We start from the raw sequence: 15,262 nt of genomic DNA on the forward strand, positions 1-15,262 counted from the left end.
TCCTCATAGTGATGGCACCAGTGTGCTCATGGCAATGATGCCGGTGGTGGCCACAGTGATGATGAGGGTGGGGTGGCGATGGCATCAGTAGTGGTGATGGTGATGGTGCTTGCGGTGGTGAGAAAGACAATGGCCATCATAATAATCAACACAACCATAATGCTGTTGGTCGTAAGGATGGTACTGGTGATGGTGGCAGTAACAGTGCTATGGATAGGGGGTGGCGATGATGGTAATGGTGGAGTTAGCGGTAATGATAACGATGGCAGCGGTGGTGGTGACAGTGATGCCGGTAGTGGTAATGGTGGTGGTGGCAGTGGTTGTCATAAAATGTAATAGTAATGATAAAGACATTGGTGGTAGTATGGTGTTGATGGTGGCTATGGTAATGGTAAAGGTGGTATTGGTGACTATAGTAATGTCTTTGGTGGCAGTGATTGTGGGACTGGTGGTCTGATGGTATAATATGGCAGTGGCAATGATCGTAATGACTATAATCCAATCTTCTAGAAATGGGCATAAGCAGGCAGTGCTTAACCCACACTGCTTGAAGACTCTCTCACGTGGCCGTCAGAGATCCAGCCATTCCTCTGAGGAAATTCCTATTCCAGCAGCTCTAACCTGAGATCCTTAAATCCAAGCAGCTAGTAAAAATGCCTGCATGCACAGACAAGAGCACTGGATCACAGAAACCTGGAGAGAAAGGACACATACTACTCCCAAATTAGTTCTAAACTCAGCACACACTGGGGTCACACAGGGTGACCCCATCTCATTCCAGCCATGCTGTGTTCCTACATTTTTTTCTGGCAAGCATTTATCCTCCACTGACAGCTTGAATAGTGGCAGGGAACACATGCCCAGACTGCGGATGCCGTATCTTTCTTGGCTGTGTCACGGAATTAGAGCATAACATTGTACGGCTGTCTAAGGAAGGAATCGGCAGATCTGTGCTGGCCTCATAGCACAAGTTTCTAGGCAGCTGTACTCTCTGTGAATGTGTTCTCACTGGTGCTCCATAGTTTATCAAATGCATGGGGTGTGAGCCTGTTCTATCCTGAGCAAATGGAGTCACAGCAGTGACAAGCTAAGGCTTCTTCGATGCCAGGAAAGAATCCAATTTCCTCCTGATTTGAAATTAATTTTCAGAGGGAAATTGCTTTATTGTTGTGCCTCATGGTGACTCCCAGCCTGGAGCCTGCTGGTTTGCTAAGAGAGGCCTGTTCTCTGCTTGGGGCGTGGGGTGTCCTCGGCCAAGGTGCCGAGAACACCATGTCTGACCCAGTACTGGCTGAGCCGAGCTCCTCCCCACTGGGGAATCTCGCTGGCCTTGAGGCAAATATGTGAGGAGCAAAGACAGCTGGTCTGTTGGCTGCTGAGTGGACACTCACTTTCCCCAGCCCCCTTCTTCCTCTAGGAATCCAAAGACTGTAGATGTCTGGCCCTCGGACAAGTATCTCAGAGAAGCACTATTGCAAAAGTCAGTGACGTGCGACCAGGCATCTCTGACCAGGTCCTGTCATGAGTGGAGTCTGGCATCCACAGCAGGGTCCTGGGCCTTGATCCACGGGATAGGGTCTGCGGAACTTGGCACTCACCAAAGTCATTGCTCACGTCTCTGCTTGACCTGGCATTTGCTGACTACACAGACACACACATTCCTCTCCTGCAGCTGGTGGGCTAGAAGCCAACTGATCTATAAATACGTGGCCTGGCTCCATGGTCTGGCCCCAGAGCCTCCACATGCTGATGGACAGTTCATCAACACAGTTGTAAGCCAGCACAAGATATCACTTAGAATATGAAATTTCTTCTAGGTCTCAAGAGGATTCAGTGTTTGAGTAATTATATGTGATGCACCACAAAGCACTTTGACATTGTCTAGACTTCGTACTACTGCCAGGGAAACTGAGGCCTAAGAAGGCTAGCATAAGACTTTTAAGACCAACATCTACCTCCCAGCTCTGAGGGTCAGGGTAGCGCAGAAATGTTGGTGTATACTAACCTTTCGTATCTGAGGCTTAGCTCCCTGTTCCCCACTTGCCTGTGAGCCCCACCTCTGGGACCAGGACAGCAGCTAGCCAGCTTCTACAGCTTGAAGTGCCACCAGAGGCTAAACTGTCACTTACTGTTGGCCAAGGAATGGAAAGGCTTGAGCCACTGGGATTTGTGTCCTGGGCCACACTAAGAGACAACTTTCCAGGTCAGCCCAAACCACAGCATCAACGCCACAGGAACAATCTTGTTCTCTTTGGTCTAACCCTCTTTCAGGCCCTTGGGAGAAGGTGGGGTCACCGGGACAGGAGTCCCTGGCAGGGCACAGTCTTACATAACCTCAGCTGCAGCCTGTGCCTCTACTCCTACTCCAGCCTGCCTGTCCCAGGAGCTTTGCTCACTAGTTACCTGGCAAGCCCCGTCTTCAGAGATCCTCCCAATCTGTGTGGCCATGACCTCTGAGGAAGCAGGAAGAGAGAGAATAGCTGGCTGTGATCAGGGACAGGCGTCAAATATTTCTGGATGGAGAACACACCATAGCAGACTTTTTTTGTATGTTAGTGAACCACGTGCTAAGAGGCTGGCTTATCTTCTTGAGGAACCAGCCCTCAGGCTCATGACTGCTGGCAGTCAAGAAACAACAGGACACTAGCACTAGCATCTCCATGTCAAACTTATCTTGCAAAGACCCTGTGAGCATTTCCAGGGACTCTCAGTCCATCATCCCCTGGGCAGTGGCAGCCATTCTCCACTGCCCTGAACTGCAGCTGCAAGCTCCCTTGAGCCTGTGGGTGGGGATGCACTCACAGAGAGCGGGCTGCACCTTCCTCCTCATCACTATGTTTGGCCCAGTCCCACAGGTGCTCCCAGCCAACACATCTGGAATTCATTCTAGAGCCAGGGGAGGGGCTGCTGGGGCGGGGCAGCAGTAAAATAGGAATAATACCATGGGTTCATATCCAAACACTAGAACTCTCTGATGGTCCACAATGGTGCCATATGTACATGGTACCAGGGGGTACATTGGCAATAACTGTCATGGGCCCAGCTTTGATGAGGCATTGCTATGTCTAGCCTCAAAGGCATGGGCCCATCCGATGGGCCCATTGTGTGACCAGATAGTTGAAATAGGACCCAGAGTCTTCCCATGTTGAATGTTCTCTCGTGTACCATGTTTTCCTAGGCATGTTATCCTCAGGAATCTGCAGGATTCAAGGCTTCCAAGCTCACTGCACGACCAGTCTCCCCAAGATAAGAACCCTGGTCTTGAGAGCATTGTCTTTTCCTATCCTACCAGATTTTGGACTCCACTGTAAAGGGATGTGGCCAAGAGTAAGTGGGTAGGGCAGGCTGTCTCTGACTCAGTGGGTTCACTTATCAGTTTCTTTCTTAGGACAGAAAATGCATAGCACTGTGTATAAGGATATCTGCCTTATATAGGCTGCTTCCAAGAGAAGAAATGGACCCCATGATGTTTGAACCTGGGTACCACTAAGGCAGGGGAGTGGGCACAGGTTCTTGTATGTTGCAAAGAGCAAGCACCATGAGAGAACAAAACGATGTGCAGACCACAGTCACTATGCAGAGAGCAGGGCTGGCATGGTTACAAACAGGCAGATGTTGTCACACAGCCTCTACGAATGGATGGATGAGCTTTCTTGAGTTTTCTCATGTTTTACAACACAGCTAAGAATTTGGTGACATGTGTTGGTCACTGTGCCTTTGCCACATGGAGAAGGCCATCTTTATGTAATCATGCCATGGGCTCTGGACCGTGACCCTATTCCAGGGCCGAGAGAAGCAAGGCCCAGTGAGGACAAGGTTGTGTCCCAAGGTTGTGCTGCAGAAGTGAGGTCTGGCTTGGGCTCGGTACTCAGTCTTTGCTGCACAACTATGGTTGGAAACAGAATGATGGTGTTTGTAGTGCTTGCTCGCTTGCTCACTTGCTTGCTTCTGTTTGTTTTTTACAATGTTGTGGGTTGAACCTGGGCTTTTACACATGCTAGACAAGCACTCTGCTACTGAGCTGGTAGAGCGGCTCTCTTTTTACTTGTTATTTTGAGGCAGGATCTTACCAAGTTGACCAGGCTGGCCTTGAACTTTCAATTCTGCCTTGGTCTCCTGCATGGCTGGGAAGACAGGTCTATGCTGTGAGCCAGGCCATGAGCATTGTTTCATATGTTTTTTATGCCACCGTGAGTCAGCTTGGCAGGAGACATGAATAGCCAGTGAATATATCCTCCCCAAACCAGACACCTACTTTGGGGCTTGGCCTGCCTATGACCCTGGGCAGGATGAGCTGTGTTGGCTCAGCCTGGGCTCTGGCCTAACTTCCAGGACCCAGGTGAAGACTCCCAGGCAGCCTGGGAGGGCCGTGGAGGCAGTCATGGCCAGGACAGGGTCCCATGGGAGGGAGCAGCTGGAGTTGGGAACCCCATGCCGCTCCCCCCCACCCCCCACGGTGGTCCTGCTAGTGGTGGGAGGATGCTGATCTTGACAGGAGGGAATATATTCCCACCCGGTCTTCCCTCCATGAACATCCAAACCACACACAGGCTGCGGCTATGCCAAGCCTCAGCACAGTGGAAGAGAGACACAGCTTTCCTCTCCTCCATACAGCAGAACCCAGCCCTGACCAAAACTGGACTCTGGATGCTGAATACACCAACACAAATACTACCAGGATGCCCTCATAAACAACCAAGCTGGAGTCGGAAGGTCTGGAGGCTGCCATATCCTAGGATCCCACCACACTATTCTTTAAGAGCACCTACCCTCTCTGGTCCCAGCGAACAGCTTTGCACTAATGAGGCCGGAAACAAGCTAGACAGGGAGCCCCCACCCCACTTCCTGAACCCTGGTGCAGCTTCCAGAGGGGAGGCGGAGTGCAGTCCACGTGACGGCCTTTATCACCCGTTCTCTCTGGCAGCATCCTCCCTAGCACTCAGCGCCACTCTGTTTATTTGCTGACAGGTTCCAGCCTGGTCCCAGGATGTCTGGCCCCTCTGTGGGCAGGAATCTTATTTTCCAACTGATAATTCTCCAAATCTCTCTACAAAAACCTAGAGATGGCCAAGTAGAGAGGACAGGACATGCCCAAGAGTGTCCTTGCAGGCATGTGTGTCACCAGCACAGAGCTTTGTTTTGGGGGGCATTGTCATTTGGGCAGCCTGAGCAAGACATCCAGATTCTCTAAAATCTGTTTAGAGAAGTAACCCTCATGCAGCCCAGCCTGGAATCCCTGCAAAAGCTGAAGAAAATAAATGATTCAGGATGACCTTAGTGGACAAGCCAGCCTTGCCAGGACTACAATACCAGGATGATATTGTAAGGAAGGTATTGTAAGTAAGATATTCCAAGGAAGGAGATGTAGCCTCCCCAGGGGATGTGGGAACCTGCATAGAACTGTCAGCTGTTCCCAGCCCTGCTGTTTCCAGGGAGTCAGAAAAGCCGTAGTCACTCTGGCTTAGACAGACATCATCTGCTGCTTTGAGAAGAGGACACTAGCCTAGCCGGGCGGTGGTGGCACACGCCTTTAATCCCAGCACTTGGGAGGCAGAGGCAGGCGGATTTCTGAGTTTGAGGCCAGCCTGGTGTACAGAGTGAGTTCCAGGACAGCCAGAGCTATACAGAGAAACCCTGTCTCAAGAGAGAGAGAGAGAGAGAGAGAGAGAGAGAGAGAGAGAGAGAGAGAGAGAGAGAGAGAAGAGGACACAAAGGTATCTGTGCAAGCAATGAAGGCTCTCCCCAGATGAGACTGGCACATGCCAGTCACCAAGAGGAAAACACATGACACAGCATCTTGATTCCATCATGCCCCTCTGAGCTCCCTCCAGGGTCAGCCTGGCCGTCATCATCTCTGACTGGCACTGGGAGTTGAGGCCCAGGGAGATGAATAGAGTTGCCTGAAGGTACCAGACTCCCAGGTCCACCCTACCTTTGCTAAAAGCTGCTGCCACCACACTCCAGACCCCAGAGGCCGATGGCCATTGCTACCTACCAGGTGCCCAGCAGCTCTCACCAGCTGGTGGGTGGAGAAGGGGAAGGCCTCATTGCTCAGATCAGCATCAAGCACATCCTGGAGAATGGCACGGCTGTGAACAAGGACAGTTAGTGAGTCACACAACCTCAGGGATTCCTGGCCAGTGGGGCCAATGCTAGAGGGAGGAGGACAACAAATGCTATTTAATCTATACAATCTGTTAGGTACAGGCCACAAGTACCACCAAGTGAAAAAGCCACCTTCCTGGGGGCTGTCAGGGAAGCCAGGCTATAGGTGAGCTCTGGTTGCAAGATGGCCAACTAAAATCCAACCACCCAGCACTCTGGATCCCACCTAAGTCACCATGGTGGTCACTGAAAGAAACTGGCAATGGTGCCTCTGCTTTATGTAGGAGAGTCAAAGGTCAAGCCCTGGCGAGTATACAGGACCCAGCTGGGAGCATAGGACACCTTACTGCACCTGCACCTCCATTACCACCACCATTGCTGTCACTGCCACTGTCACCGCCGCCGCCACCATCTATTGTATCCCCCATTGTATCCCCCAACCAAACCCAAGGTCCTGCCTGGAGTGGGTCTCAGCCTCACAGGTGTCAGAAGGATGTAGAGAGATTACAGTCCCATCCTCCTGGTGAACATGAGAACAGGGCCGTACCTAGTACTCATGGCTGGGTATCCTTACAGCAGTGGGCTCATCTTCAAGTGTCTCATCACAGTGGCTCATACTGTTCTGTTCACTGTTTGTCTAAACCACAACACGGTCCATTCTCACATTTCCATTGCCACTCTGAGAGTACCGTTGAGGTGCATTGTATTGTTCTGCACTGGCCTCAGCCAGTTTCCCTTTCCCACCTCCCCACTCCTCTGCAGCCCAGCCCCGGCCCTGCTGCTGTGAAATAGACAAAATCCTGCAGGCCCATGCCCCAAGGTCACCTACCACAAAGCCCACGTGCCTCCTCCCAGGTCACCTCTCTTGTGTCCCTCCATACTCCCGCCCTGCTCCTCATCATATTTGACCCTCTGTCACCCCTCAGCTCTTGACTCATCCAGCAGTCACCTCCTCTAGGCAGTGTCCCTAGATTCTCTCCCCAGGGGTCCTTGTGTGACTACAGAGGTGTCTGCCCGTTTTCCTCTCCCTTTGCTGTGCCCAGCCTTTTAAGCCTGGGGTTCCATGCCAACAAGACCCTACACCACCTACTGCTTGGTATGCAATTATCTGGTGAGTGGTGTCAATTGCAAGCATCTGGGCTCAACACAGGCAGAAGAGCAAGTACTCTAGGACTGGACACACCCCCACTTCTACCCATCAGGGGTCCCAGAGGGCTGCTGCAAGTGCTCAGAAGTGCAGCCAGCCCAAATCCCCACCCCACAGAGCTGGGAGCTACCACCCACGCCTGCCTGAGGTGCTCAGCCCTGCCTTCTGCCAAGATCCTTATGTAACCCCAGCCCCACGTGGTGCTAGCCCTAGAGGTTCAGTTGGGCTCAGCTCTGCTGCCTCCAGACCTCCTAGAACCCAGGTTCCCACAGCCCTGGGGCAGCCCCACAGCAGAGAAGTAGCCTGGCAGAATACAGGGCTGTGTTGTCTTCTTCATGGGGCATAGATGCTACAAACAGCCTCTCAAGAGGGGCTTGAAGAACTGTGACCAAGCCTGGGTGTCAGTCCCATAGGACAGCCACCGAGGTCTGCCAAGGGTACAGTCCTTCATTGGAGAAGAACAGGAGGCCTAGGGAAAGAGGCCACCTGGAGTCCTAGGGGCAAGTCCCAGCACCTCCTGGGCCTAGACCCTGGCTGCTAAAATGGAGATTTAGAAAATCCTCATAGAATCACAAAAACATGTATCTAGCACCCAGGGCCCATGCCAACAACTGTGACCATCCCACACAGCTTGTGTGTCCCCAGCAACTACAGGAGGCTGTTTGAACTGAATGAAGCTCATCAAATTGAGAAATGCAGCTGACAGAGGGGTCACGAGCCAGGTAAAGGCTCAGTAGCTGCTGTACTAGCTGGCTTAGGGATAGCTGATTTCCAGAAAGTTCTTCTGAGTAGCAGTTCATACAATACCTCCCTTGACCCAGGTGTTGTGCTAAGTGCTCCCTGCATGGCTTAGGAACTAGACCTGTTTGTGCTAGTGATGTTACTACTCATAAGGGGAAGAGGAGAGTCTTCTGGAAGAGGTGAAAAAGAGGTTGGGGAGGAGCTGCCAGCCTGGAGGCTGTCACCCAGCTGTCCCCTGGGGTTGCACCTTGATCAGACTGTCTGGTATCCTTCTTCCTTGCTGCCCCCCCAGCCCCCGCCCTGCACTCTAAAAATAGCCTGTTCCTGTCCAAGGTCACCATGCAATGAAGCTGGAGTCTCCTGCAGGCCAGGCAGGGCCTCTAGTGCAGCAGGTGGGACTTCACTCCTTCAAGTTGACATACAGGCTCCACTCACCCAAGGGGGAGTATTGGAAGCCACGCCCACAGCACCACTGGCCCCTGCAGCCAGATGCTAATCAAACCCTCTAAACACTGGAATAAACGGTTTGCTGGTCCTCACCCCTGTCCCTCTTTCCTCCTGGCCTCCAGAAAGGCGCTCAGCAAAGGGTTTGTCTGACCTGGCGTCCCTCCTGCTCTCAGAGCAGTGAACAGGATCTGGACTCAGCAAGAAGGGACTGGTTTGGTCAACCTCAAGGTGCCAGAAATAGACAACACAAGCAGGGTCTAAGCACACTAATCAGGGTCCCAGCAGGACACCCAGGGAGGAAGAGGTGTCACCAAACAACCAAGTTTGTCATACTGATCCCCTGGGGCTCTCTACTCCCAAGAAGTAGCCCCCTTCTTTCCTGTCTCTCCCTTCTTCCACTTCAGTCTAGGTGCACAGCTCCACCAAGCACGGCTGCATCTCTGGGCCCAGCACATGGCAGGCCCTGCTGGTTACCAAGGAACATCATCTAGTCCAGGTGCAGCTTCTCACGATGGTTTTGACCTGGTGACTAGCGTGTTGATAAGGATATGAGCACACCTGTCAAAAGGTTCCCCCTGTCCTTCTGCCTCGATTCCCAGAAACTGTGCGTCCTTGGCAAATGTCTCTACCTCTGTTCCATCAATAAGAAAAAAAGCATTCACAGCCACTGAGACGTTAGCCTCGTCACCTTGCTTAGACTGGGGGGAACTAGGAGATTCAGAGGGGGAACCTCCTAGTGCTGTCCCTGGAGTGCTGGATGAGGGCAGCATCGGCACCAGATGGAAAGGAAGCCCTTGTCACAGGATCTCCTTCTCTCTTCTTCTTTCCCCTTCTGCTCTCCCCTCTCTTTCTTTCTCTCTCTTTCTCTTTCTCTCCCTCTCCTCTCTTCTCTCCTTTCTCTCCCCTTCCCACTCTCTTTTCTCTCCTCTCTCCCCATCCTCCTCTTCTCCCTTTGTCTGTCTCTGTCTGTCTGTCTGTCTGTCTGTCTGTCTGTCTCTCTGTCCCCCCACCCCCTTGATCTTATGACTGAAAACAAGCCCTTCATCCCTTAGGTCACTGTTTTACAGATATTTCATCACGGAGCACCTCCCCCACCCCTCCCCCACCCTGTCTCCCAGCAGCAGCAGCAATGGAGGCCAGGCCACTGGCTGGACTTAGTTGGTGGCTGTTCACAATGCATCCACATCCTTTCTTCCTTCCTGTTTCCCCACACTGACCCTTCCCAGGCTCTACCAGAGTGGTCTTTCCAAGGTGCACGCCTGCTACACATCCTTGTGCCTGAGACCCTCAGTAGCACCCAGGGGTCCTTATGGGACTCCTGCATCCGGAGCAAGCCTTGCTTAAAAATTATAGGGTACTTGAATGGTGGATGGCCTTGTCTGGCATACAGAGAGGACCAAGCAGCCTCTCCTTAGCTCTCTATTTACAAATGGGAGGGGTCCACCCCTGGCCTGGCTCTGCCAACTTGTGGGGATGAAGATTCATAGCAACCAGAGACTCCAAGGAGTCTTCACAGAACACAAGGTCCTAAAGTCAAGCTGACGCTGGTACAGGGCTAGCCTAAACCTCATACTTTGAAAATTGCTCAGTCCCAAGCTGTCAGAGCACCCAGTGTTCAGATTATACCCATGAGCTGGGCTGGAGGGACTGGGGCCTAAGTGGACCCAGAGAACCCAGGTATCAGGTCCCTGTCCTCTCTCACCTGGCTGGACCCTGGATACTGAGCATGCCCAGATCTTCGGAACTATCCAAAAGCTGGCACCGGAACTCCTGGTCCTGCAGCACTGTGTTGATGTGGGACCAGTTGTGCTGGGCCACAGCCCCACCCACGGCAAGGTAGTAGGCATCCCCTGGAGGAGAAGCAAGAGGTTTAGAACAGGACCTTGGGACAGGGAACACAGTGAGGGACCCTACATTCTTACTGAGGAGTGTGTGTAGTTTGCTTCTGGCAATGAGCGGTATCAAGGGCCTCTACCTGCTTCTTAGAAAAAGGGTTAAAACTCTGGGACCTTCACGTCTGGGAGGGGGCACCTATCCTGCCTCAACCACTAAGGCAAAGTGGACTCAGATAAACATTTCTCCCTCCTCGATCTCACATCCTTACTAGTTCCCATCGTAACACACCCCTTACCCTTGGACTCCATGCCTTTGCCAGTTTGAAGCCCACTGGGCTTAGGGATGGGAGAGTTAGAAGCAACGCTCCCTGTGGGATAGCTCATCTTGACCTAGGAGATTAGCCTCTGAGCCTGTCTGAGGGAGTTTCTAGATTCAGTTCCTCACAGTAAGAAGACCCACCCAGACTATGGGTAACAGCATAAACTGGGGTACTAGACCAAGTTAAAAAGAGAAAACGAGCTGAGTCCAGCATTCATCTCTGCTTCCTGAGTGAGGATGCCACGTGGGCCAGTCTCCTCAAGGTCCTGCCACCACATTTTCCTCACTGTGCCCTCGGACTGTGAGCTGATGACTCATTTTTCTTGTAGATTCTTTAGTCACAGCAATGAGAGAAACAGCTAACACAACCCCATCACCCAGGGTGTTCACAGAGCAAACCCACCCTCCCCCCGGCTTCAGAAAAGATGACAAAAGTTCAGAGAGGAGACACGTGCTGGGAATACATGGAACCCGCCGTCCCTATGGCCATGGGGCATCTACAGAGCCACACAGGCCCTGGGACTCTGCCCTTGGACACCAGCTGGCTTCCACCAGACATTCTGGGAAACCACTGCTCCAGAGCTTGATGACCTTGGACAACACTGTGGCCTTAGATCCAGCAAACAAGCTCACCAACCTCCTGGTCCCATCTGGGATTCAGGGTTCACAAAATTGTCCGTCATTGGCAAGCGTGCTAGGGCTTGTGGCCATCAGGTATTTTTGAACCTTTCATTGTGTTTACCACACCCTGGACCTGGGTGGGTGGAGCCTGGCACAGGGGAGGCAGGGTGGGAGGCTTCTATGTGCCCCCATCTTTCTGACTTCCTTATTCACTGACTCCTAGAAGTTCCTCTGTGTCACAGTGCAGGTCCTGGAAGTCCCTGAGCCTCTGGCCCTGGTCACTTGCTTAGGCAGTGGGGATGTAACTGGAATCCCCTTATTGGGCTGCTGGGAGACAGCAAAGCCACGGCAGGCACAGGAAGCAGTGTCATGGAGGCAGAATGGCAATATTTTATCCACTCTGCTCCACATCCCCTTTAAGAGTCCCTTCCTGTTTGTTCTCCCATCTCGGGTGCTAATTTCTGTGGAGGAAAAGGGGAGGCTGGGACTCACTGCCCCAGTCACACACATAACAGAAGGAGATAAGCTGCAGCCTAGAAGATGCAGAATCCTGAAAGGGTCCACAGGCTGCTGCCTGTGAGGACTGGCACCTGAGCTGCTTTACTGTCTAGGGAAGGGATGGCTGACAGAAAAAGCCAAGAGTCTTGGCCTCTACCCAGGAGGTCCTGATGGAGGTTCTGAGGCCAGGATGACCTAGCCACCCTGCCTCAAAGCTTCAAGCTAGTGAGTCTCTTCCTTCCTTCCTTCAGTTGAGAAAAGGAGCAAAAAAAAAAAAAAAAAAAAAAAAAAAAAAAAAAAAAAAAAAAAAAAAAAAAATGTATCCAGGGAGCTATGAGCCTAGCACCTTCTTCCTTCCTGCAGACCAGCCTTGACTCCCCCTGACCCTGTCATTGTGTGCTAGAACACCTTGCCTGTTATTCCAGATCCATGCCAAAGGCCTCAGCCTCTGGGAAGCATCTTTCACAGAAGAACTTCTTGGCAGCACTGGTGCCTCCCTCACCCCCACATCCCATGTGCACCCCAAGTGGCTCCAGCCCCTGGCATGTTATCACTGGTATGGTCAGCCCATACTCACACCTCATAGCCTAAGGACCACCCAAGCTTTCCCAGAGAGCCTTTGGAGTCTTTGTTACCAGCCTTTGGAGCCCCTCGCTGTGGGAGGTGGCTCTAGTGAGCTGTGCTTTGACCCTGCCCAGTCCTTTCCCTTGTTCTGATCCTTGAGCTCCATGGCCAGGTAGTGTCTTCTCCTCCTGGACCCTCCCACCCTGCAGAGCTCAGAAGTAGTCTGAGTCTATGACAACCAAACCCAAGCACTGTACCTGTCCCTCAGCCAGTCTCTTCTCACCAGTGATGCACCGCTCAGAGTATCCTCTGAGCCATGGGTGGGCAGAGTCCTGCTTCCTCAAGTCTGACACCTTTATTTTGGAGATACCTCACAGGCACACACATCCATGGAAAGATGCAGTCTCGGAAGGCACACAAGCTCTGGCCAGCCTGTCCCACTGTAATATCTGTTTATCTTTTGGGGTTTCTCCTTTCTCCCTTGTACAATGGGCCTGGCCACACAGCACAGGGAGCCTTCAGGGGCAAAATAGCAGAGACACTGTGGGAGATATGAGAGAGGGAAGGAGGGGAGAGGAAAGGGGGTGAGGAAGACAATGAGGGAGAGGGGGAGAGAGAAAGAAAGAAAGAGGAGAAGGGGAGAATGGAAGGAGAGGAAGAGGGGTGATAGGTACAGAGGAAGAGAGAGATGGGAGTAGGAGAGAGGGAAGGAGGGGAGAAGGGAAAGAAAAGGAAAGGTGGGGAAAAGGGACAGAAAGAGAGGGAGGGGTAGAGAGAGAGAGAGAGAGAGAGAGAGAGAGAGAGAGAGAGAGAGGGAGAGGGAGAGGGAGAGAGAGAGGGAGAGGGATCACAAGCAGAAGGCTTCCTGTGGAGTTCCCAGAGAATGGTTGAATTCTGGACAGTGTCCTCAACCCCAGGCCAAAGGATATCTACCATGACCAACTCTCTCTATATCTATCTATCTATCTATCTATCTATCTATCTATCTCTGTCTCTCTCTGTTTCTCTCTCTGTCTCTCGTTCTCTCTCTGTCTCTCTCTGTCTCTCTCTATCTCTCTCTCGCTCACTCACTCATGTATACTTCAGCCCACATTCTGTTACCAGCCTGAGTGCCCTACCAGTTGGCATGACAGTGCTGGGCCTGCTTGCCCTGGGCAACCATCTCCACTCTGCTGCTCTACAGAGGAGACAGTGCAGGGCCCTGGACATGGCAAAAGGCAGATCCGCATGAGCCAAGGGGCAGAGTCCCACCCCAGGCTCCTCTCTACCATTTCCAGGTCTGGGGTGAGCTTTGTGGGTGGCAGGTCTTAGATGCCATTTTCATTATGTCGGTGTGTTTCTGACAAGCAAGTACACCTTTTATAATATTAAGAAAGATGGGCCGGGTAGTGGTGGCACACGCCTTTAATCCCAGCACTTGGGAGGTAGAGGCAGGCGGATTTCTGAGTTAGAGGCCAGCCTGGTCTACAGAGTGAGTTCCAGGACAACCAGGGCTACACAGAGAAACCCTGTCTCGAAAAAACCAAAAAAAAAAAAAAAAAAAAAAAAAAAAGAAAAGAAAAAAAAGATGAATTGAGATAATTTAAAATTGCCTCCAAGATTGACAGCTGCTTGGTACACAGCCTTGATCACATGTAAAATGTCACATTCTCTTGCTTTACTGGAGCTCTGAGTCATATGCATAATTAACATACATATTAAATATACACATACTTAATGCAATACATATTCACCACAGGACCTGTGTCAGTGCAGGATCTGTTTTCTCTGTTTTGGGCTGTCCCTGGGATCTACAGCCTCTGTGGCATAGTGCTCACTGGATCATATGGTCACACCCCCTGGGTGTAGCCTCCCACAAGCACTCAGCCCCAGGGACTCTACCGGGTGGGAGGCACAAGGTAATAGATCACAAAGCATTTTCTTGACAGATTCCAGCAAGGTCCCTATTGCCAAGATAAGGAAACTGAGGCTTGGGGGCCTGCATGCAATCTCCTGGCCCCTCTTAGCTCTTACTCATTCCTATAGTAGCTGAGGTAGGTAGGTTCGCCAGTCCCTACCTCACAAGTAGGGAAACTGAGGCTCAGAGAGCTAAGGTCTCAAAATTTAAAAATTACAAGAAAGGGTGATGAAGATGGAGCTCTGGGATAAAGCACTTGCTGAGGTGTGCTTGGTCCTAGGTGTAACCCCCAGTTAAATCAGACCTCCGGCCACAGCACACACAGGGATAAGGATTCTGACTCCTTGTGAGCATCCTCCTCTCCCCCTGCCCCTCCCCATGAGAGGGTCTCACTAAGACACAAACAGCAAGGAGAGCTAGGAGGCAGCTAGATCTCCATGGGTCAGCACTGCCCACTGTCAGCTTCTCACACAGTTGATACCTCCTCCCTGTAAACTACCCTTTTAGAAGTACCAATGCCTTTCTTAGAGAAGACATGCCCTCTCTGTTCCTTCTCTTCTCTGGTGAACACAGGCCACAGGGCAGGAGACGGAGCTGCCCCTGTGGGAACTAACAGGTAAGATCCAGGGTTGGGGTGACGGGAGGCGGTCTTGTGTAGAGGTGACAGCTAAAGGACTAAAGTGCCAAGCTGCCTGTCATTATGGGTATGCAAGGAGGAGTCGAAGGATACAGAGTGGGCACTGAGCCAAGCATCAGGGGACCTGCCAGGCCTGAGACAGGCAGTGGCTCACAGACTGAGACTAGCCCAGATGGCAGAGTGGAAAGAGACTGAGCTCTGAGGGGGAGATGTAGCCTGCCCTGGGCTTATGCTAGCCTGGGCAGCTGGACTGAGTGCACCCACGTCAAGGCTGCTCCAACATGCCACAACACCAACAGGTTCAAAGGCATAATTACAGAGTGCTCGGAGCAACAGCACAGCCACCGGAACATAGCCTGCATTTAGCCTGAAATGAGACAACTAATCTCCAGGTCCTGACCACAAGTGGACATGACAGGTAATTACATAGTCAACCTGGATAACCCTCCCT

The 15,262-nt window shown here is 51.9% G+C and overlaps 1 protein-coding gene across 2 annotated transcripts in view; it reads right to left on the reverse strand.

Moving 5' to 3' along the window:
* Sardh (sarcosine dehydrogenase) overlaps positions 1 to 15,262 on the reverse strand; it is a 62,818-nt gene that overhangs the window by 18,634 nt on the left and 28,922 nt on the right. For both annotated transcript variants that reach the window (XM_076928326.1, XM_034496213.2), the window contains exons 17-18: positions 10,143 to 10,290; positions 5,996 to 6,089 (exon numbers count right to left, since the gene is read on the reverse strand). In XM_076928326.1, the coding sequence (XP_076784441.1) occupies positions 5,996 to 6,089; positions 10,143 to 10,290 (242 nt within the window). The remainder of the gene's footprint in view (positions 1 to 5,995; positions 6,090 to 10,142; positions 10,291 to 15,262) is intronic.

The sequence above is a fragment of the Arvicanthis niloticus genome, chromosome 2, assembly GCF_011762505.2.
Source record: "Arvicanthis niloticus isolate mArvNil1 chromosome 2, mArvNil1.pat.X, whole genome shotgun sequence".
NCBI classification, from domain to species: domain Eukaryota; kingdom Metazoa; phylum Chordata; class Mammalia; order Rodentia; family Muridae; genus Arvicanthis; species Arvicanthis niloticus.